Source organism: Canis lupus, chromosome 22, assembly GCF_003254725.2.
Source record: "Canis lupus dingo isolate Sandy chromosome 22, ASM325472v2, whole genome shotgun sequence".
In the NCBI taxonomy this organism is placed as follows: domain Eukaryota; kingdom Metazoa; phylum Chordata; class Mammalia; order Carnivora; family Canidae; genus Canis; species Canis lupus.
In genome coordinates, this window is record NC_064264.1 from 31,130,108 (window position 1) to 31,153,851 (window position 23,744).

The 23,744-nt window shown below is 36.8% G+C and overlaps 1 protein-coding gene across 26 annotated transcripts in view; it reads left to right on the forward strand.

Annotated features, from left to right (window-relative positions):
- SCEL (sciellin) overlaps positions 1–23,744 on the forward strand; it is a 297,125-nt gene that overhangs the window by 202,154 nt on the left and 71,227 nt on the right. For 24 of the 26 annotated variants that reach the window (XM_049099241.1, XM_049099237.1, XM_025440923.3 and 21 more), the window contains 8 exons: positions 2,347–2,407; positions 3,083–3,200; positions 5,793–5,852; positions 9,225–9,293; positions 14,985–15,053; positions 15,660–15,698; positions 16,915–16,995; positions 19,415–19,480. In XM_049099241.1, coding sequence (XP_048955198.1) covers positions 2,365–2,407; positions 3,083–3,200; positions 5,793–5,852; positions 9,225–9,293; positions 14,985–15,053; positions 15,660–15,698; positions 16,915–16,995; positions 19,415–19,480 — 545 coding nt within the window. In that variant the 5' untranslated portion in view covers positions 2,347–2,364. The remainder of the gene's footprint in view (positions 1–2,346; positions 2,408–3,082; positions 3,201–5,792; positions 5,853–9,224; positions 9,294–14,984; positions 15,054–15,659; positions 15,699–16,914; positions 16,996–19,414; positions 19,481–23,744) is intronic. The other 2 variants (XM_049099249.1, XM_049099253.1) reach the window with 2 other exon arrangements.

Here is a 23,744-nt window from a genome sequence, read left to right on the forward strand (position 1 = left end):
AGGCTGCCCACACTCCCTGCATACCCAGTGTCCCAACGTCAAGGCTGTTGCATCCTCTCCCCACACCCAAACACACCTACTTTATATCTTTGTTCTCTGCTTTCCAAGATGATAGAGGCATAAGATTAAAAACTGAGCCCTTTCATAGATCGCCTGTGTGGCTCAGTTGGTTAAATGTCTGCCTTTGGCTTAGGTCATGATCCCAGACTCCTGGGATTGAACCCCTCATTGGGCTCCCTGCTCAGCAGGGGTCTGCTTCTCCCCTCTTATATTCTATCTCTTGCTTTCTCTCTTTCAAATAAATAAAATCTTTTTTTTTTTTAACTGAGTACTTTCAGTATGCTGGGCAATAATTAGACACTTTACATATGTCATCTAATTTGATCTTCAAAACAACTATTTCACCTCTTTTGATATATGAGGTAACTGAACTCACATAAGGTAGCATTCAGTAAACAGCATCCTTTAAATGCAAATATTTCTAATTTCACTAAGACCTTCAGACTCTCAGCTATTAGTGATATGAACAGCTGTTGATCTCTGTGAAGATAATGCCCTGATTGATTACATTGGTAGTTAGTCATAGGTTGGATTCCTAGAATCAGTACCTGAGAGGAATTTGGGTGCCTATGACTTCTTGAGGGTAAGCTCTCAGGAGAAAGAAGAAAGGTAGCAGGAAGTGGAGGCAGGGGCAGAGGCTGAGCAAGGATATGCTCTCTCAATCTAGCTACAGGGCTTGATCTCATAGTGAGCTCTGAAGCATCAATCACCTGCAGAATTGGCACTACCTTTTGCCCTGGGTCATTCAGCTATTGGCTGTAGGTCCAATACATTCCATTTCTCACCTACTTCTAGGGTGAGGGTATGGACATTCTAAAAGAAGACCCCAAGAAAATGATGACATAATCTAAAGGAATGTGTCTTTACCACTTCAGGTCCTATGGCAAGTTATTGCAGGAGATGCTTTGCATCAGAGGGTGAGAGACAGGGTCTTTTAGAATCCCTGAATCATACCTATGAACATCTGCCCAGTAGTATGGTTTTAATTTGCAATAGCATTTATAGTTTAATGAGTAATGTTTGTGTACATTTTTCATTTAATTATCACAAACCTGTGATGGCCGGTTTCATTAGTCCATTTTATAAGGAATTTATGTGGTTCAATTACAGAATCTTTTCTTAAAGATTTTATGTATTTATTTATTTATTTATTTATTGAGAGAGAGAGCATGCACACCAGCATGGAGGAGGGACAGAGGAAGAGAGAGAAACAGACTACCCTCTGAGCAGGGAGGCCTACTCGGGGTCTTGATCCCAGGACCCCAGGATCATGACGTGAGCCAAAGGCAGACACTTAACCTACTGAGCCACCTAAGCTCCCCTTAGTCACAGAACTTTGAATGAATAAAGCTGGGCCTACAACTTGCTTCTTGAGATCTAATGTCCCGCCATCATTTCATACATTTATAGTTGGATGGATTCTGCAAAAAATATAATATCCCACATAGGAAGTCAGTCATCCCCATTTGCCCAGGACGTTTTCAGTTTTAAAACTGAAAATCCCACATTCAGGGAAGCCCAGGGTTAATTTAACCATTAAACAAAGAAAACAGTGCCTAGGGCCAATGATAGCTTTAGGGGCCTACAAAAAGTTTCTAATTTTAATTCCTTTTAACAACAGAAGAAAAAAATGAATATTATAATAATAACGAATGTATGCTAATTAAGCCAGCCTGGATTATTTTTCATCTTTATACTAACGATAAAAAAATAGATTTTTAACTGTGTGGGCATGTGTGTGTATGTCTGTGCCTGCCTGTGTGAAGGAAGACGCCTATGAAAGCAAAAGTGTCTAGGATTCACAAAGTCATAATGCAGTCCTGAGTTCACTTTGGCTTCCCCAAGGGGCCACTTCCCTTCAGGGCACCCTGCATATTGTGCCGTGAATTCCACGTCTCAATTTCCTTATTGACCTGACCAGACATTTCTCTTACTCATCTTTTTGTCTCTGACTCCTGGCTTAGCGCCAAGCATACTATAAACACTCAATGCACATTTATTGATTGAATAAATGAGTTAATTGATGGTCTCATTCAGCCAATTGTTTGTTATATAATATAGGAGACATTAACTGCTCTTGGCCTCAATTTCTGCATCTGTAAAATAAATATGTTGGAATAGATGAACTCTTAGGTTCTTAGGGGGCACTTTATATCATGTATTCATTGTAACAGATCATGTGATTTTCTTAATGTCCTTTAAAAATGTGTTTCGTTACCAGTGAAAGAGTTCCTTGTAGATTCTTAGAGTCATTGCTGTTTTTCCCCCTCCTTATTTTTCTTTTAGATCCTTTCTGGAGGCAGCATGTCCAATTTTACCTCAAGAAAAATGTCTCCCACAGGAAATGGTAATGTAGATAATATTTTCCTTACTCAGAAAACTTAAAAATCTGAGAAAAACAACGCTTAGCTCTTAATTCTTTTATATAGAGTGGAATGCTTAGAAGCAACAGTCTAATCTAATTAACATTCCAAAGTTAGGCTTAAGGAAAAAGTAAGAGTGCTATAGCTTTTACTCATGTAATTGCAATTCAAATTAAAAAAAAATCAATAAAAATGTTCTTTTGTATGTGGGACATTCCATGTTTCTGACTCCCCTGAGATTAATGAATCCAGTTATATATAGTCAGAAGCACCAGGACTTCTTGACTATCATTTACTAAGTACTTGTAAAACAGTCTTGTGTATACTTCTTTTTGAATAAAATTGCCAACCCACCAAACCCTGGCTTGTTTTATCCCATGCGTGTGTTTCTATATTCCTGGGTGCCACATGGGACTTCATGAAGCACACTGGTAGTTTCACTTGGCACCTGAGCAGTTTTGTATGTTATCTTTGATGATGTGATATGGGATTTGTTCTTTCTTACCAACGTATCCAACTTTAAAACAGTACTGGCCTTGTCAGCCTAGAGGATTGATGCTGACCAGTTGAGATGCGCTTCTCAAGACATCTAGGTTAACAAACTCACACCTAACCCCATGCAATTGCATCTCTTAGTTTTTTATTTTTTCTGTTGATAGGTATGAAGAGTACCAGTCAGGGGACCACACTGAGACAACAGGGTTTTCATGAGGTGAACAAAAGAAGGACTTTCTTACAGGACAACAGCTGGATAAAGAAACGTCCTGAAGAAGAAAAGTAAGAGGGTATCAAGAGGGTGGATGGGTGGACGAGACAGCCATTTTCTAACTGGGAAGCTAGTAGCTATCTGAAAAACAAGTTTCCCAAGAGGTAATATTTAATCCAAGGTAGGGAGACTCCTGATGCATGTTAATCATGTCAGTTGAAACAAACAAATAATAGTATGATTCCTAATTTACAAATTTAATAATAATTTATCTAAAATCTCTGTATATGCAAGTAAGATCAATACATTCTCAACTCATTTTAGTCCCATTGGTCATGTATATTCAGGTATTAGTAGGTGGTACATGTGTTATTATTTTGCAAGGGAAAAAACATTTATCAACAAGAAAGTTTTGTCTGTTTTGAGCATTGCTTCTACTAGCTCTGTGTTATAGATCTGAAAACTACAACTGCAGGCATATTGCCTCATTGCCAACATAGATTTACAATAGACATTTGTCCAGCCCAGATATATTTATTACAAATTACATTTGTACATGTGTGTATGTTATTTTATTCCCTCTTATGTGTAAGTACATACTTTACATATCAAACATCTTTAGGTCTCACAAATTACACAAGGTAGGTATTACATCCTCTATTTTATAGAAGAGGGATTTGAGGCTCAGAAAGGTTGAGTAGCTTGTCCAGTCCACAGAGCTATTAAGAGATGGAGTTAAGATTTTAAGATGACCCATTGTCTTTCTATTACACCAATGGTTCTCATTCAGGAACAGTTTTATCCTCAGGGGATGTTTGGTAAGATCTGGAGACTTTTTCAATTAAAAACTGGGGAATACTTTCAATATAAAACTGGGGAATACTTCTTACATCTAGTTGGTAGAGGCCATGGATGCTGCTAAACATCTTACAATGCACAGGGCACTCCCCACAACACAAAATCATCAAGCCCACAGTGTCATAGCATTGACAATGAGAAGCTCTGCATTATAGGATACTCTAAACCTTCTACTAAACTGCCCATATACAGTTATTTGAGGAACATACTGTAATTGTTAAATAAAGATGTCTATTAATTTATGTTATTAAATATTATTATTTTAAGGACATATAGGAGTATTTAGAGACTTACATTGGGTTCTGGAGTTAACATTCTTGGGGAATGATCACATTCTTTAGTAACAAACACTTACTACTTCTGTCAGAGCCTAATATGGCACTTCTATTTTTCCATAGTGGTAGAATGATGTCAAATGTGAATCATAAATTCTGTGTTGTAAATGTGTGCACAGATGGGTATAGATAGAGTTGTCTAGGACAAATCATAAGGGATAAGAATGATGGTTTTATGCCTGGCATACCTGCTTTATAAAGGCCCAGGGAGGACAGCTTGGATGGCATGACAGCTACTGAGTGAAGGAGAAATGGGCTCTGATGCTTCCCCCATTCATGCTGGCCCAGTTCTGGCCTGTGTGTTATAATTCTTCTTTAGGTCAGAATGTGTCTGGTGTCTGCTACTCTCTCACAAGTTTAGGGAAGGGATATCAAGAGAGATGGAAAAGTCCTCTTGGGATTTTTGAGGATATAAATTTGCTGGAATTGTTTCAGTTTCACTGTTCATCTTTCTTTTTAATTATCTACCACAGTTTCTTGTATAGATTTATTATAAATAGTTCTAGAGGGTTGAGTAATGTTAGGGGAACAGAGCCAGAAGCAATGCGGTATTTCAGGTTTGGTTGGGTTGACATAAAAAAGGTTCAGATATTTACTCTTCTGCCTTGGTTCAAGGCCAAAAGCCCTACTACATGTTTTAACATTTCCTAAAATTGCCTGTGCTTTCAGGTCTGCTGTACAAGGCAAGAAAGACATGGTTTGAGATTTTATATATGAAGGTCTATGTATGTATAAATTGTTATGTATGAAGGAAAAGCAAAGGTTTGAGATAAAAAGATCTGGGTCTTAGATCTATTCCCATCACTAACTAATCTTTTGGTCTTAGGAAAACCACAAAATCTCCGATAAATTTCTTCTTCTGTGAATTTGGTATGACAGGGTCTTCCTTGCCTAATTCATAGGATTATTTTAAGGACCAAACAGGCGTCATGGTTCAAAAATGAGCTAACGCTCCTGCGAATGATCCACCTCCTTAACCACAAATATTGGTACTTATTTTCCTGCTTTTTATCAAGGAAAACTATCAAGTCCATCAAATGAAAAAATGTCTAAGTATAAAGGAATTAATTAAATTCAAGACATGTTTGTAGAAAGCTTTTGCCCTCCTGCAGAAAAGGACTCTTGTAATGTGCACAAAGTAGATGTCCACATGTTCCATACTCTGATAGAAAAAAAACCCCACTCATTCCTTTGTTGAATCATATGGAAATCTCATGGGATAAATGAGAATAATCGTCATTTGTACTGACAAACTTGTTTCTTTTCACACAGTCTTTCAAGGGGAGACTGGGAAGAATAAATGCATACTTATGTTCTTATGTGTGAAATAAAATGAATTAACCTTATTCTAAATCATGAGCTCTTTCCCCTAGCTCCCTTATTTAGTGCTTTCCCCTATCTCTCTTATTTAGTGCTTACCAAATACTGTGGTAACTTTCCATGTGACTTAGTTTTGTTCTTTCTTTACAGAGATGAAAATTATGGTAGGGTGGTGCTCAACCGACACAACTCCCATGATGCCTTGGACAGGTGGGTGTTTCAGACAAGTTGCATCATTAGCAGAAACACAAAGACAATAGTTTTGAGAGACTTGTTCAAGTCAGGCTGAATATTTGTGGCTAGCCTCAGGCTTTCCCTGGCATTCTGGAAGACTTTGTGATATCATCAGGAGTTTCCACAGAGCAAAGTCTGTGCTTCTCCAACTCCATGCTTCCAGAACCACAGTCTGGAGGTATAGAATAACCAATGTATGGAGGCGGCCCTCTTGATGGAAAAAAAAGGGAGGCCACAGAAATGTGACCAGATAAGATATCTCAGAACCTTAGGAAAAGGAACCCTAAAATACAGAAATAACAGCCCCAGAGTTCACTTGCTTTATGGGCAGTACGCTTCTTTTTTAGAAACTCCTAGGCTTGTGGAAAACCATTAAATAATACGGAGTGGCAAAAAGACTGACAGGCGAATCAGAAGAAAAATTCAGACAAGACTTGTAATCACAATAATGAAAATGATCTAAGATTGATAAAATTAGTAGATAATACTCTTGTTAAAGCAGATTCGTGTTACACACATACAAACAACCACACCCATCAGAGGAACCTAAGTATTTATCAGACACAAGTTTTATCTGGTCCAGTAACCTGTCTCTGTCACCACAATGTATTTAGTAAAGGAGTGTGATTGTCTGTCACGGTGTGGACTTTTAAAAATTAAGTAGACAACTTGAATATTTTAGAAACTTTTACTTATGAATTTTTTTAAACCCTTTTAAACCTATTCATGATTTTGACCTGTTCTAAGGGTACTGAGCTTAGAACGCTATACACAAAGTAGCTATTTGGTTTTCTGGTTCACAGCCGTAGTTCATCGGATTGATTGTTCTGTGACTACCTTTGCCCTCTTCTTGGTTTTCATGATTTCAGAGATTACAGCCTTGATCTCAGTTGGCTCTCATCTTGCCAAACAAAGGGAGTCTGATCATTTCAGTCTAGCTACCAGTGGAAATTGCTTCCTCCATTATACTAGCTAACTCCCCTCCATGTACTGACTAACATAATACATTGAACTTTTATCTTTCGTAAGAAATGTGAGCCTGAGATGTTTTCCCCTTGACACTTAACTAGTGTCTCAAAATACATGTTCCTAGAAGGGTAGTGCAGATGATTTTTCTTCTTGTGCTTGCTCAAATGGATGCCTTCTTGTTCCTTTTCTGCCCTTTCACAGAGTCTGTACCCACTTTAGTGGATGCTTAACACCATTTTGGAACATATACTATGTGTTGCCATAGTAGTAGGTGCTAGGAATACAAAGATGCATTAAGGTACCACTCTTGATCTTAGGGAGACCTTCCATTCTGGAAAAATAAGGATCCATAGACTATAATGCTAAAATTTACCATGGAAGTGCTATTGTAGAACTGTGTGATAGTGCCATGGGAATAGAGGAGATGGCCTAACTCTGCCCAAATTAATCAGAGATGTCACCCAGAATGTGGTCTTTGGTGTTGATGCTGCTATTCAAAGGATAAGGAGGTGGTTCTGAGTAGGGAAGGGTGGCTGGTCGGCATGAGGCAGGACAGAAGTGCTTCCAGCAGAAGTGGCAATGTGTGCAAAAAGCTCCATGTGAGCAGAAACTGAAAATAAAGGAAAGAGAAGATAAACAATATATTATTAGATAACAGTTTCATAGTATGCACGAACTAAGAAATTTTGCTGTGTGCTTCTGCCAGATTGTTTAAACATGACAAACAAGCCTGGTAGCACAAATACTTGCAAAGATGCCTATTGTGAACCAGATAGTGGTCTTGAGGTCTGGGAACAAAACAAAGTCCCTGCTTCCATAGAACCTGCATCCTGAGTGAAGATGGAAGAGGAGAGAGACTGAAAATAAATAAACACAGTCTAATATGTTGTATTGCCTTAAGTACTAGGAAGAATAAAGCCAGCTAATGGGACATAAAATGATGCTGAGAAGGGGCTGTTTTACAGATGGGAGTCAGATGGCCCATAGTGCCTGTTTGCATTCATGTATTAAACACAATGATGGACTATATACCATGATTTCCTTCTGAGGTTCGTTTAAAACTTAGGGAATTGCATTAGGCAATTTTATTTACTTTTATCTTGCATGAATGGACAGTTTCCTCTGATTCCATTTGAAAATGTTCACATCTATTTGTCCTCCAAGGCCCAGCTCAAACCATACCTTATCCATAAAGCCCTCTTTGATTCTTTTACCTAGAAATAAACTTTCTCACCTTAGAACTTCCTTGCACTTTACTTGAACTTCTTTTATGACAATGGCCACTTTCTACCTTTGGGTGTACATATCTAATTTGTCTCCCTGGCTCTGTGGGAGTAGAGTCCATAGTTTTTTGTTCTTGACTTCCTCATAGTCATCAGCACAATAAATTGTATATTGTTTACCTTCAAATATTTGCTTAATAAAAGTACACTCTATCAAGTTAAAAATTAAATTTTAAGTGCATATACTGTATTAGTATTTTTTCAGATTCAGTATCTTTGATCTGTCAGCTTCGAATGATGCTTTGAAATGCAAACAGAGTAAATCATGGTGTAATTCATCAAAGAGCTTGCTTTTCCTGTATCACAAGGTTCTATAAGGCATTAAACGGCCTGTTTTCACTGATTGATCTCTCTGATCAAGATATTCCCATTTGCTTTGATGATCTTGATTTCTACTAGTAAGCTTCCTATCCTTTCTTTTCTTCCTTCTCCCCTTTGTTCTGCTTACTTGTCTTCCTCAACTTTCTTTGCCTTCTGTCTCTCTTCTCCCCACTTCTCCTTATTCCTCCTTCTTCTCCTCTCCTCCCTACATCTATCCTTTCTCTCTTCTCTCACTCTCTTCATCTCTTTCTAGCTTTTCCTCTTTCCTTCCTTCTCCCTTCAGTAGAAAGTTCTTTTTCAACCCTGTCCACGGTGCTGAACTTTAAATAAAGCTATTTGTATTCAGCCTGTTGAGCTGCCTAATGGTGCTACTAAAATTCTGCAAACAAAACAAAGCTGATTTTAAGGGATTGAGTTCCTATGATGTAAAAGTCAACAGTCTTGATAAGAGTATATATTAGTTATTAACCACTTTGCATGCCATGTTGTTTGTTTTGCCTATATTTATCCCCAATTTGAATATGTTACATCGTAGTTAGAAATAATTGGACCTAGAGAAGAATTCCTATATTAGCATGGGTAATTGGGTGTGACATAATTTATCCTATCCAAGTTAAAACTTTGGAATATTTAGATGCTCCAAATCTGTCTTACCATGGTAGCATGTACATCTCCTACCTAAATAGGCAAAAATTTTACCAAAGGCATGATAGATGTTAAAAACATTTTTTTTTTGTAATTTATTTGATCTTTCTGTAATTATTTCTTGCTACAGGAAAGCAAATGAGAGAGATGAGCCAAAGGCTACGATTAGTCGGTATAGATCTGATGACACTTTAGACAGGTAAGGTATTTTTGAACCATGTAAGCAGAAAGCAAAATGTATATGAAATCCCCCATGTATATGATTTAGTAAGCATGAGGTATTTAAATGTTCACCAAAGTAAGTTTTGAACCATGATATTTTATCCCCAAGAACAGAAGGCTATTCAGATTTAATTATCTTCCTCAAAATCTTGACTCAACATGCTATTTTTCTAAAATCCTGCTAATAGGAGATTGATAAGGACAATTCTGAAGAAACTGGTTTGAGTATAAGTAAGATGGACACTACACAGAATCTGTTCAGTTTAAAATGGAGAGTCTAGTTATTTTTGTGAATATGAGTAGTGAGTTCTTATTCTAACTTTTGGTCTTTCCATCCCAATGGTGGAAAAATGGCAGTTTCTGTTTTTATGGAGAAACTATACATTTTAATAATAAAATAGTTTTAATAAAAAAAATAGTTTTAATCTACTGTAGTATAAAGACTCTTTACTTTAGAAAGTGAAACTACTCTTGTGGGTGGCACTACAGTCACCATATGGCCTATTGTCAGTTCATTCCTACACAGAGGAAGAGGGCTCATCTTTATGGAGAAAACTGAGAAATGTCTATATTTTTAAAAATTAGGCTCCATACTTAGCATGGAGCCCAGTGCAAGGCTTGAACTCATAACCCTGAGGTCAAGACTTGAGCTGATAACCAAACTGTGGAAGGAGCCTCGGTGTCCATCGAAAGATGAATGGATAAAGAAGATGTGGTCTATGTATACAATAGAATATTACTCAGCCATTAGAAATGACAAATACCCACCATTTGCTTCAACGTGGATGGAACTGGAGGGTATTATGCTGAGTGAAATAAGTCAATTGGAGAAGGACAAACATTATATGGTTTCATTCATTTGGGGAATATAAACAATAGTGAAAGGGAATAGAGGGGAAGGGAGAAGAAATGGGTAGGAAATATTAGAAAAGGAGACAGAACATGGAAGACTCCTAACTCTGGGAAACGAACTAGGGGTGGTGGAAGGGGAAGGGCGGGGGGTAGCGGTGACTGGGTGGTGGGCACTGAGGGGGGCGCTTGACGGGATGAGCACTGGGTATTATTCTGTATGTTGGCAAATTGAACACCAATAAAAAATAAATTTATTATTAAAAAAAACAAAAAAACATTTAAGCTAGAAAAAAAAAAGAAATGACAAACACCCACCATTTTCTTCAAAGTGGATGGAACTGGAGTGTATTATGCTGAGTAAATGAATCAATTAGAGAAGGAAAAAATAAGAAAGGACTTGAGCTGAAATCAAGAGTCAGATGCTTAACTGACTAAGCCACCCAGATGCCCCGAGAAATGTTTATTTAGATTAAAGTGTAAAACCTCCACATCACATTTTATCTTATATTTGGTAGAGATGCTTAGTAAGTATACATAAAGAGCAAAATTAACATTTTTAGTTGGAGTCTAGACAATGGACACCTGAGGCCATTGGCATTTGAGGTCACTTGCTCTAGGTAAAGATATGCTGGTATTGTATACAATGCCAACAGCTGAATTTTAAGCATATATGCTAAAATTTATCGTATCTAATAGATTCTATGTTCAATATTTGTCAGTATTAATTCATGTAGGCAATGTACATACTTCTGTACTATTCATAGGTTTTCAAGCCAGTCTCCCTTAATAGAGGCTAATTTGCACTGGTATTCCTAAGGAATTAACTTCTCTCTGGTAATTAATAGCCTCAAAAAATGAGATCATAGAGGTATATGTACAAGATCTCATCTTCACAGCACTGAGTGGAGGGAGGAGTCAAAATAACTGTCTATTCACATTGGTCTTGGGGGCTGTCCCGTCGCACCGTTAAGTGAAGACGGAAACCCTATTTCTAGGAATTAATCTGAAAGTGAGATAATTATGCCTCAAGATAGGTAAATATGTAGGGGACCTAAGCCTTTGCAGGCTGTGTATCTGAAGGTCTATATTAGGCCAGTCAAGACAGAGCTTTGGAACATTAGCAATGAACTAGACCAGACGTCACAGGCTAACTATTTGAGTCATTCTCAGCCTTGCTGCAAATTAGAATCAGAGAGAGAGCCTTTAAACTTTACTGATAACTTGGCCCCCCCACCTCTCACTCTCAAAATTCTGATTTAGTTAGACTGAGATGGGACTCAGAAATTTTTAAAGCTTATGAAATGATTCTAATGTGCACCCAAAATTCAGAACCACCAATCTAGTCCAAGTTCTTTATTTTATACTCTCAAAAATGAGGCCAGAGATTACCTGCTTTATTTACACAAGAGGTTTAGTGGCGAGTTTGGTCTGCTCCTTCCTCAGGAGTCCTGAGTCATAGCAGTATGCCATATCTCTCTAAATGTGGAAATAGATGTGAGGGAGAGAACTCAGGAATCAGTAAAGAAAGGAAAGTCCTATCAGCAGGAATCAGACTTTCATAATTCTGGCCATTCCAAATGTGAGATAGGAAATAATTTTAGAAGGAAAACACCAAAATATATCTGGTATGCACATGTGTATGTAGTTCAATAATGCATTCATTTTATTTTTTATTTTTATTTTTAAGTAGTCTCTACATCAAATGTGGGGCTTGAACCCACAAACTTGGAGATGAAGAGCTGTGTGCTCCACCAACTGAGCCAGCTAGTCGCCCCACAATAATGTATTTATTTTTAAATAGATATGAGAAAAGTACTGACTTTATATTTGGAGTTATCTTTAAAATATATGTATATGTATATATATATATATACATATATATATGTGTATATATATATATATATACAGGTAAAAGTATGAAGTGTTCTAAAGAAACAGTAAAATACTAATGTATGTGGCCTGCAATATGGCCCAGATCCTGAAGGTGGTTTAATCACTAATTTGTAAAACCTAGGTTGTGGTGACCTCTAGTGTTCACTTCTGGAAGTGTAACTTTTTCTTTGGTTCTTTTGATCATATTGCTAATGACTATATTTGAGTATTTCCTGTCTCCAAGATTTACACTTATCAAAACAACTTATTTCATATCACAATTTAAGCAGGAGCTTAAATTTTCAAGAGAAATACAAAGTTAATCTCTTTAAGTAATAAGAAATTGACATATGTATTGGAATGGTGGTTTAGAGTTCTCTCCATTATTACTCATGGACTGACCCCCTGGTGGCATAGAAAAGATAGTGGAGGTGAAGAATAGTGCAGGAAGACAGGTTGACCTAATACATGGGTGTTGAAACAATCACACTACAGAATCAGTTGTATGACATTGAGTCCTACTGGAAAGACTTTGGAGGTACCCTACTTCTTAGCTGGGTGTCCAAGAGAAAGTCACTCACCTTCTCTGAGTCTCCATTTTTTCATCTATAAAGTGAAAATAATTATGCCTCCCTTGTAAGGATATTTTAAAGAGTAGAGGAGAATGTATACAATAAGCAGCAAAGAGTAGGTAGCTATTTTTATTATTACATCTGCATGTAGATATTGCCCACGTAGATTTACACTGTACAATTTTGATTAACTTCATTTATTTCAACATCAGCACTTGCCTTTATTTAAACCTTGAGAATGTTTGATGTTCTGTTTGTTTTAGACAGATTGTTGTTTCAGAGAACCATGGTAGCGATTTCCCAAGATTATTTTTTATCTCATATTAGAGCCTCATAGACAGCTTATAAAGTCTGAGTAGAATTTCCAAGGAACATTGAAGATTTAAGATTCAGAGTCACCTGACCTCTTACTTATGGTACTCATGAAGTGGTTCTTCCTTTAGAGCCCTTTAAATATAAACATCTCAGAGGCTTGGTAGCAGTTAGCACAGGGAATATAGTCACAGTCCATGGCCTGATGATCACCTTAGACGTGAGTTTTTATCCATGGATTCTAGGAACCTGTATAAGTTAATGCCTGTATTATGAATGGTCTCTTGAGAATATGGAACTCTGGAAGATTTCAATCTTCTTTCCTTTCTGTTCAAGAGTTATCAGTTTATGGTATTATGTACTATAAACAAAAACTTGTTTGGAGTTGACTCATAGCATTTTAATATATTAGGGTTATCTACCCAATACTTTAGTTACACGTATCAAGATGACATTAGGAATTGAAATCATTTTAAACTTATGACAGTTAAGTCATATTTTTCCACATTCATTTTTATTTTAGAGTGAGGAAAAGTGAGTGTCCATCTTTCCAAGATTAGTTTCTATAAAGCTATGTACTAAAGTTGATGGTAAAATAAAAAATTTAGAAACAGTTATAGGAGACCCATAGTGTCCGATCAACAGAAAAGTTTTGCTGACCTTTTGTTTTGCTGAGCCTAATTTTGCTACATCCTAGTTTTGTGCAAGCCTGCAGAATGCTCCAGAGGATAGCCCTATGTCTTAGGAAGAACCTTCCTATCTGCTGTGAGGAAGGAATGTCTGCAGTTATGAGAGTCCACCATCAGCATGGAGACCATGAGATTCCTAATTCATCTTTTCTGACACAAGGGACAAATACATCTTTTCTAGATGTGACCTCTTAGAAGAGATCTGAGATTTGAGGGATTAAAACCTCTGATGATCAGTAGAGGCTATTAATTAAATGTATTAGTCAAAGTAAACTAGTTTGCCAGGGTAGAGTAACTCTTTTAACAAAGTCCTTCTCTCACCCCCGAATCCATTATTATTTAGCACAATGGAAGATTACTATCCGCTCTCTTTAGAGTCCAGTGTGATAGCCTGGAAGAGTAGGGCATGTCTCAGCTCCATGAAGTGACTCAGGGCCCTAAATTCATGTTTTGATGCTGCTATCTTCAACCCATGGGCAACAAAACCATAGTGGGAAGAGGAAGAAAGAGCATGGAGGAACCCACAAGAGGTTTTATGATGGTTCTGGAAGTAGCAAACAACATTTCTGCCCACATTTTTTACTCTAGAACTCAATCACACAGTCCCAACTTAATTGCAATGAAGAATGGGAAGTGTGGTGTCCCTCTGTGCTCAGGAGGAAAATAAAATTAATTTGGCAAACATATATCATTGTCTATGCTACAAAATGTCTTTAAAAATACTCGCCTTTTGTTGATGACTTTTACGGACTTCGGAAGTAGTGTCATTGGATGGATGTACAGTTGGCAACACAGGTGCTGAACCCTGTGCAATAAAAAAGTCCACATATAACTTTGGACTCTCCAAAACTTAACTACTATAGCCCACTATTGACCGGAAGCCTTATTGATAACATAAACAGCTGATTAACACGGATTTTGTATGTTATATATAACTGAATTCTTACAATAAAGTAAGATAGAAAAAAGAAAATGTTATTAAGAGAATCATAAGGATGAGAAAATATATTTACAATACTATACTATATTTACCGAAAAAATCTGCAGTTCAAATCCACGTGGTCAAGGGTCAACTGTATTATTAAACAATAATGAATATAAAATAGTGGGTTAAATGTTCAATAAATCAGAGAGGCCAGTAGAAAAGCATAAACCTTAAAAATCCCAAACTGTATTGAAATAGCCTCATAAATAGATTTTATCTCAAGAAGCTTTTTTAAATTGCAAAATATTCTAAAATGTAAGACCTAAAAACAAATCTCTTTATCAGGAAAAGGTTATATTGTGAAGTTATTCTTTCATGAAAGAGGGATCAAAGGACTTCCATGACCTAAATGTTCATCCAAACTTGTGTCTTGTTTCTTTATAAAGGATCTCAGACAGAAATGATGCCACTAAAACATATAAGACCAATACCTTGGACAACCGACTAACCAATAGGTATCTGTATCTGTTGCTTTGGGAAAGACCCAAGTACAATGCTTTTCTAAGCATTACTTATTTATTTACAGTTTTTCTGTCCTACTTGATATCTTTATATAAATTCTTATCTTCTATTTTTTTTCTTCTATTTTTTTAAACACAAAAATTCTGGAGTAAATACTTTTATTTCTCTTCATAGTTAGAGAAATAGAAAATCCTTGTGGCCTTGCTTAAAAATTGAGAATTCATTGCTTCAGGTCATTGTTTTCACCACATTCATGTTTTTGTTTTAAGTGATCCTGGTGGCAAGAGTATGGAATACATATAAATGCCAATTTTACACTCTTATTGCTAAAGAAAATTACTGAACCCAACAAATAAAAATGTTGGGCTTACTTGATATTGAATTTTATGAAATTAAATTATTTCCTTTAGAATCTAGTCCAAGACATGATCATGAAATCACCTTATCAAATTTATTCAAATACTGATGCTTTCTTTCTCTTTCTCTCAAATAATGTCTAACTTTAAATAACAACTCTAAATTCATGGACAATTGCAAATTGATGCAAGTGTTCATTCTTTGTTGCTGCTCAAACTTTTGCCTTTTTTTTTTTTTACCAGAAACACATCCACATTTAGATCACCAGAAGCAGCAAAGACGTATGTATTTTTCCAACTGAAGTTACATTTTAAGAATAAGTGTATTTCTTTGTACATGTTCAAGAAAAACCAGGGTATATGCCCCTAGGCCAAAATTTCGTTATAATAAAGCCACACTCCTATTGCTTAGGCAGAGTTTAGTAGAAATAAGAAAATGGTCCATGAAGCTTTAAATATTTACTATCTGGATTTTAACAGAAAAAGTTTACCAACCTCTGCTCTCACCAAACACCTAAACTTAAGTCATTCTTTTCTTTATTTTTCTTTTTTCTTTTTATTTCTTTCTTTCTCTAATTTTTCATTTAAATCCAGTTAGGATACAGTATGATATTGGTTTCAGGAGTGGAATTTAGTGATTCATCACTTACATACAACTCCCAGGGCTCATCATAACAAGTGCCCTCCTTAATACCCATCACCCATTTGATTTTTAACTTTTTTCCCCTACAGACTTTTATTTTTCCCTTTTTTATGGCCACTAACTCTTTTTTCCTGTATGTTTCACTTGTCTTTCAAAATACCCATCACATTACAATTCAACTGAGTCATGAAATTATAGGTTTGCTAGCAATGAAGTACATTTTCTCTGAAACATACTACTGGTGATTATAAACAGCCAAACTAGGTGGATTTTTGAAAACAGAATTAGTTTTTAAATTTTTATTTACACAGAAAGGAATTTTCACCTTGGACTGCACCTCTCAGTAGTTAAAACAGACCAGGGTCACTTCTATTTTTCTTTTTTTTTTTTTGAAGATCTCTATACATTAATAAATACTAAATAAGGATTTGAAATGGTGTGGTTTTTAAATGTTTTCTTCAACAATATAATACATTTAATGCAAAAAAGCAATATAATTCTGTTAGTCATAATATATACAGGATTAAATATATAATATGAATCCAGAGCACATCAGAATGCATTGGTCCAGATTTCAGACACATAATGTCATATAATGGATCATTTCCTTCCTTCCTTCAGTTCTAGTTATTCAGATGAAAGCTTGATTATTTATAAAAATGGATAAACTACAGAAGAACTTATTTTCTGTTGTCAACTGAAACATTTTTGTTTCAGAAAACATTTTTCTGAATGTTCACAAAACATTTTGTGGTGAATAAAGAGCAGGCGGGAATATGAGTAGATTATCAGATCTTTCAAAGGTGGGACAGCATAAAAGTTTCAAGAATGTAATTTGTGGCTGTGATTAAACAGGCAACCTGGAAGTTTGTTCAGTGCAAACAGCACCAGCATCCCAGCTCCTACTTCTGCTACAACTCCTGTAAAGAAAAAGAGGTATGATGGACTTGTTGCATCTGCTTCTTGCTGATATTCTCTAGAGGATTGTCTTTTATTAATTTCTTTCATTTAAAAAAATATTTTATTTATTTATTCATGAGAGACAGAGAGAGAGGCAGAGACATAGGCAGAGGGAGGAGAAGCAGGCTCCATTCAGGAGCCTAATGTGGGACTCGATCCCAGACCCTGGGATTACATCCTGAGCCGAAGGCATGCTCAACTGCTGAACCACCCAGGCATCCTCTTTTATTATTTTCTGAATGAATTCATCCACCAAGACATTCAGATGGCATTCAGAAGTTGGTCTCTCATCCTTGCTCCCCCCTCTCTCTTTCCAGGGATCCAGTGCCTACTGGATCATGGTGTCCTCAAACTTTGTCCTTTTCTGCCTAATTTCCTTTTCAAGCATGCAGTCTTGGGGTGCCTGGATGGCTCAGTCGCTAAATGCTTGATTTTTGATTTTGGCTCAGGTCATGATCACAGGGTTGTGAAATGGAGCCCCGCGTAGCTCTGCCCTCAGCATGGAGTCTGATTGTTGATTCTTTTCCCTCTGCCGCTCCTCCTGCTCATGTGGTTGATAAATAAATAAATAAATAAATAAATAAATAAATAAATAAATAAAATCTTAAAAAACAAACAAATATGCAATCTTTTCTCCAGGTTTCCTGAGGTCTTGAATATCTAGGTAATGTTTTTAATGACAGAGCTCAGCAAAGGGTAAGCTACTTCAGGTAACACCCTTAGTAGAGTCCTACTACAAGGAATGCTTTACCCTGAAATAATTATGACTGTGGAGTGGCCAGATATCACCACACTCCTGAAATCAGCCTGCATTGTTGCTGCCTCCTCTATTCTGTAGATTAGGTTGACCCTACTTCCAAGTACAGAGTCAAAGGCTCTATGCTGAGACATCAATGTTTGTGTGATCATGCTTCCTTCTCTGACATCCCGGGTGGCCTCCCACCTTCTGCCTGCGTAGATGTCTGTTTATTTAGTAGGCACAGAGAAGTAGCTAGACCTGTGGTGATAGAATATTCTTCCAGAGACAGAAGGTGAGGGTCGAAGCAATTTTTGCTTGTTGAAGAGAACACAGTGCTAGTGAATCACAATCAAATGGAAAACAAACATTCATGAACCTCAGTGCATTCAAAATGTTTTTATTCTCTTTGCCTGCACCTAAGACTGTGCCTTGTTTGAGTAGGTGCTCAATGTTTGTTGATGGGTTGGCTGATTGCCAAAATGCTCCTGCAGTCAGAATTCTGGTTGTGTCTGCAGAGTCTCAAAAAATGTAATCACCTTTCTCTTGGACCCAAATTTCATATCTCTTACCCACTTCAAAACTGTTTCCTCTGACAGGTTAGGCATAAGTCAGGATCATTGAAGCGAGCAATAAGACTCTTACTTTTGTCGATGAGTAGTATTGACTACTTACATTAAGTTGAAATTGGCTTTGATCTCATCTTAGCTCAGTCCTGAAGTGCCTCAGAGAATAGACTTGCTTGATGAATTTACAGCCAGCTCTCCTTATCCCAGCCTTTCCTTCTCTGGGCTTTCTTCTGACATGTCACTCTCCTCTAAACATCTTCATCTTTGATCCATATCTAAGTCTTTCTGACAGAGCCTCAAGCTATCTTTATCAATTAAAATTAAGTCCTGGTAATGTGAAGACATTTTTCTAATTGGATATATATGTGTTTGTATATATACATATATGTACATATAATTGAGGTTAGCATTACTGGGCATTTACTTATGTTTTCAATATTCTTACTTTCAGAGTTTTTCACTTTATCATACAGCTTTTTAGAAACTATAGATACAGAGTAGAACATAAGATTGATTTTCATTATAAAATATTTCAGATATGTAGAAAATAGAAAAAGAGGTATGTTTTTTTTTTTAATTTTTATTTATTTATGATAGTCACAGAGAGAGAGAGAGAGAGAGAGGGGCAGAGACACAGGCAGAGGGAGAAGCAGGCTCCATGCACTGGGACCCTGACGTGGGATTCGATCCCGGGTCTCCAGGATCGCGCCCTGGGTCAAAGGCAGGCGCCAAACCGCTGCGCCACCCAGGGATCCCAGGTATGTTTATGATAAACACCCATGTACCCACTAGCTAGATTTAACAAATATTAATTTCTAGATTCTCTTCATATTTCTTTTGAAAGAAACACCCACATGTTGGTGTCAAGAAAACAGGGAAAGGAGCTTACTTGGGGAGCAGAGAGCCTGGATTGCAGTATAGTTACTTCCAACTGAGTTTAAGAAAGCTTTCATTTTATTCCCAAGGCTTACTGAAAAGTCGTCTCAATGCCTTTTAACTGTCAAATTATTTTCAGCTTTTCCTGGTAGACATGTGGGTGGCATAAGGTCTTTCAAGCACCACGTTTATAACTGATGTTGTTTCTTAACAGACAGTCCTGGTTTCCACCACCTCCTCCTGGTTACAGTGCCATCCCAAGCACGGGAGCAAACAGAAGGTAAGGGAAAGGTGGCTGATGTAATTGCTATGTAACTTAATGGAAGAATGCATCAGATATTGACCATATGTAATTGTGGAGGCTTTGGAATAAATCAGAGGAGATCTTGTGAATTCTGAGAGCTGAACAAGACAGGGCTCAGTGGGAATGAGGTCAGGCTATCAGTGCCTCTGGTAGGAAATCTTACAAGGTGCGAGGAATACTTAGCTGTATTAGTTTGCTAAGAGCTGCCATAACAAAGTCCCACAAACTGGGTGGCTTAATAAAAATGTTTCTCACAGCTCCAAAGGCTGGAAGTCCAAGATCAAGGTGTTGGCAGTGTTGGTTCCCTCTGCAGGCTGGGAGGGAGAATCTGTTCCATGCTCTCTCCTGGTTTCTGGTGGTTTCCAGTCACCCTTTGGCATTCCTGAGTCGGTATAAGCATCATCCAGATCTCTCCCTTCATCTTTACAAGATATTCTCCCTGAGTGCATGTCTGTGTCGCACATTTCCCCTTCTTAAGAGGACACTAGTCGTATTGGATATGCAGTCTATCCAACTCCACTATGACCTTGTCCTCACATATCTAATTACATCTGCAATGACCCTATTTCCAAGGAAGGTCACATCTGAAGCAGGTTAGGGCTTCAACATGTGAATTTTGGGAGGCATACAATCCAATCCACAAGTGGCTGAGGAGAGAATGGAATCAAGCACCAGGCACGACTCAAAAGTGGGCTCCTGATACACCACCCCTTCCAGGCAGTGATGAACGCAAATGACTGGATAAGGATATGAGTTGCAAGTTTTTTGTAAACTTTAAGGGATGAATGGGTGTTTTCTACTTTTATTTTTTGTTGAGATCAATTATTATAACTAAGATTATAGACCATGTGGATGGCACTTTGTTCTACAAAATCTGTGCTAGGAATGTCAACAACCATTTAATTTAATATGTGATTATTGTGTGCCAGATATTGTTCTAAGATCCTGGGATGTATCAGTGAAGAAAACATGGAGCCTACACTCTGATCTTCAAAGCAGCAGACATATGTGCAGAACTCCTATAATCTATGCCATCTCTAACACACAAAGAAAAATAAGTTTCTGATTTGGTGTTGCTTTAGGGTATCCAAAATTATTTTTATATCTTCAACTCCCAGAATATCTTCACTGAATATTTCGATGTTCCAATAGGATTTATTTTCCCAATTCAACAATTGGAAAAAAGAGTTATTAAACAATGTGCTTGTTTAGTATTAGATTGTTTTATTTCCTAAAATTGTCATATGTTGTGTAGGCTTTTAATGTCTCTTTTATTTCCAAATAACAGAAATATTTGGAATAAATATCCTTTATTATAATTTAGGCTGGCTCTATAGGTTGTAAATAAATTTAGTTCATCAATAGACACAAAGAGCTCTTTCTATACATGTTGCATCTGTATATATATCTGTATATATATACACATATATACATATTACACATAAATATATATATTATTTATACATGTATAATTATTAAACACGTTGAACAATCACAACTTGGAATTACATCCACCTTCTGTTAAAATATTTTCTTTTTGAATCTCATTTATAGGTGACTTCCAATTATATGAACTGCCAAGTATGGATTATGTTTCTAGTTTAAAACCTTCTTTCCCCTCAGTCAGTGTTTAGATATGTCTCTATGAATAACACCTTTTATGGAGCTACCTAAGTGGGGAAAATATTAGCTAGGGTTTTTGTTAGGAAACTATTGTTTCCTGAGTATTTTAAGATCCATCCAATTTTGTCTTGATAGATAATTGGTACTTAAAAATATTTATTACTTATTTCTAAAATCTTATGTTCATCTTCTATTTATTATTCCAATATTAATGTAAAATTATCATTACAATAAGCAACTGGTTATATGACTATAAAAATACAGAAGGGTTATTCATGAGTTAATATCTCATGCTTTCAATGCCCATTAAACTTGTGGACCTCTGTTTGCACAGAATTGGTAGTGCTTGGCTATATGCCCTTACGATTTATTCATTGCTGGGTGTAATTTTACATTGAAGATAAAATGAGTCACAATGCTCCTATTTCTGGATCCTAGATCAGATCCATAGCGCCAGAACTAAAGGAAAGAGAAAATTATTGGACTAGGTTGATCAATTTAGATATCCTTTCCTTTTTTAGAGGCACAGATTATTAATATAATGGCTAAACTGAAAGACTCCTCTTTGAGGATCAGAGCTAATGTCATGCCAAGCTTTCAGGGGAAGAAGGGAATAATAACAATATACCAGTCTTTGATTTCTAAAGTGCTTTTCTTTGGAAGAGCTCAGAGTACAGCTTCTGTTTCTCACCTTTAATGCCAGTGCATTCCTAGGGCTGAAAAAAGAACCTTTTTTAGCGGAAGCTGAAAAATAGAAGCAATTATTAAATGATAAAAGGAAGCAAAGGCTTCAAAAAGAGATCTTTGTCCCCAGAAGAATGCAAAGAAAATGAAAATAGGTCAAAAAATATAAAAATGGGAGACTATGATTTTTAATACTAGCTAATAGCCCAATCCTAAGTATATTTCCCCATCCCTCACTTATACACTGGTCTCCTCTCTTTTCCCTTACTCCTGACTCCTGCAAGAGAATTTCCCCTTAATACTGACACTCTCACTCTCCTTCCTGTTCTTCATCTTGTGAACCTTCATTTCTCCCATCACCTAATCTTTCCCAGAGTTTTAATTTTCTCTCACACACCCCTGTCTGTGCAGCACGTTCGAAAAGACCATCAGACTTCCCAGCCATTGTTGGAGTGAGTCCTTTTATTCAACTTTTTTCCCCCTTGACGTCTCCATGGTCGTCTCCGTGGTTTAACACCATGTATCACCCTGTCCCTCAGTTGTTCCTTTCTTGACTTATGGTATGGGAAAATCAAACTTAGGTGTGTTTGAATTAAAAATTTGCTTTGGCATTGTGTTTGGATTAAAATCTATTACAGGTATATATAAGCTGCCTTACAAAGCATCTCAAGCTTTTTTTTTTTTACCAGCAGAAGGACTCATGCTATCAGAGCTTTATCTATACTTATATGTATACGTATATCTATCCCTATGACTATATAGGACTATATTTACATCTATATCTCTTTCTATACCTACAACTATAGCTATACCTACAGGTAATTCTATACACAGTTAATATAAGGTTGGTGAGTTGAACTAGAGATTAAATGATAAAATTTAATTTTCTAAAATAACCATATATAACAGCTAAAGAAAAAAAGCAATTTCTTAAAATAGATATCCTTTTATGTATGGTATACATTAGTCTTACAATGAGAGATAAGATCTGGGTGATCAAACAGAATTTTGGAGTTAAGAGTTAAATATCTTTGAAAGCCTCTTGCTTTTTTTTTTTTTTTTCTTAACAAGATTAAAGAGAGAAGCTGTGGTTTATGGTAACAAGATATAGCATGTAAAGCTTGAAACTTAAATAAAACCTTTTCTAGCTGGTTTCTAAGGCAGCTCCTTGGTCATTGGGATGGAAATATTCTCTGACCTCCTCTTCCTTTTCTTGCTGAGAAGAGAAACAACCAGCATAGTATTTTGAATGACCAACCTAGACAACAAGGCTATTTGTTCTGAAACCTTATCAAATTCCCTGGAACCTATAATTTCTTTTCATTTTAATTAAGACCGAATCAAGATTTTACCTTTTATAATTGCTGTTCCTTGTTACAGTCAGCTGTCTCTCCTGTTACCTCTGTGATCAAACCCCTGCTTCACTGATTTCCCCACATTTCCATGTTCAAACCCCTTTCATCTTAAAAAAATAGCTTCTTGAAAAGTAATAGACTAGGGGGCCCTGGATGGCTCACTCAGTTAAGTGGCAGACTCTTGATTTCAGCTCAGGTCATGATCTCAGGGTGGAACGATCCAGCCCTATGTAGGCTCCACACCCAGTGTGCTTAAGATTCTCTCTCTCCCTCTCCCTTTGCCCTCCTCCTCCCCACACGCATGCTTTCTCTTTTTCTCAAAAAAAAAAAAAAAAAAAAAAGAATAGCCTAGGGGCACCTGGGTGGCTCAGTTGATTAAGCATCTCACTCTTGATCTCAGCTTGGGTCTTTATCTCATGGTCCTGAGTGCAAACCCCACCTTGGGCTCCCTGCTGGACATGGAGCCTACTTAAAAAAAAAAAATTAATAGCCTAATTACACAAATCCATTAGACTGGCATCTTATCTCTCCATTGCAACCAAAGTTTTCAGAAAAGTTAATGATACCTGCCATCTTTA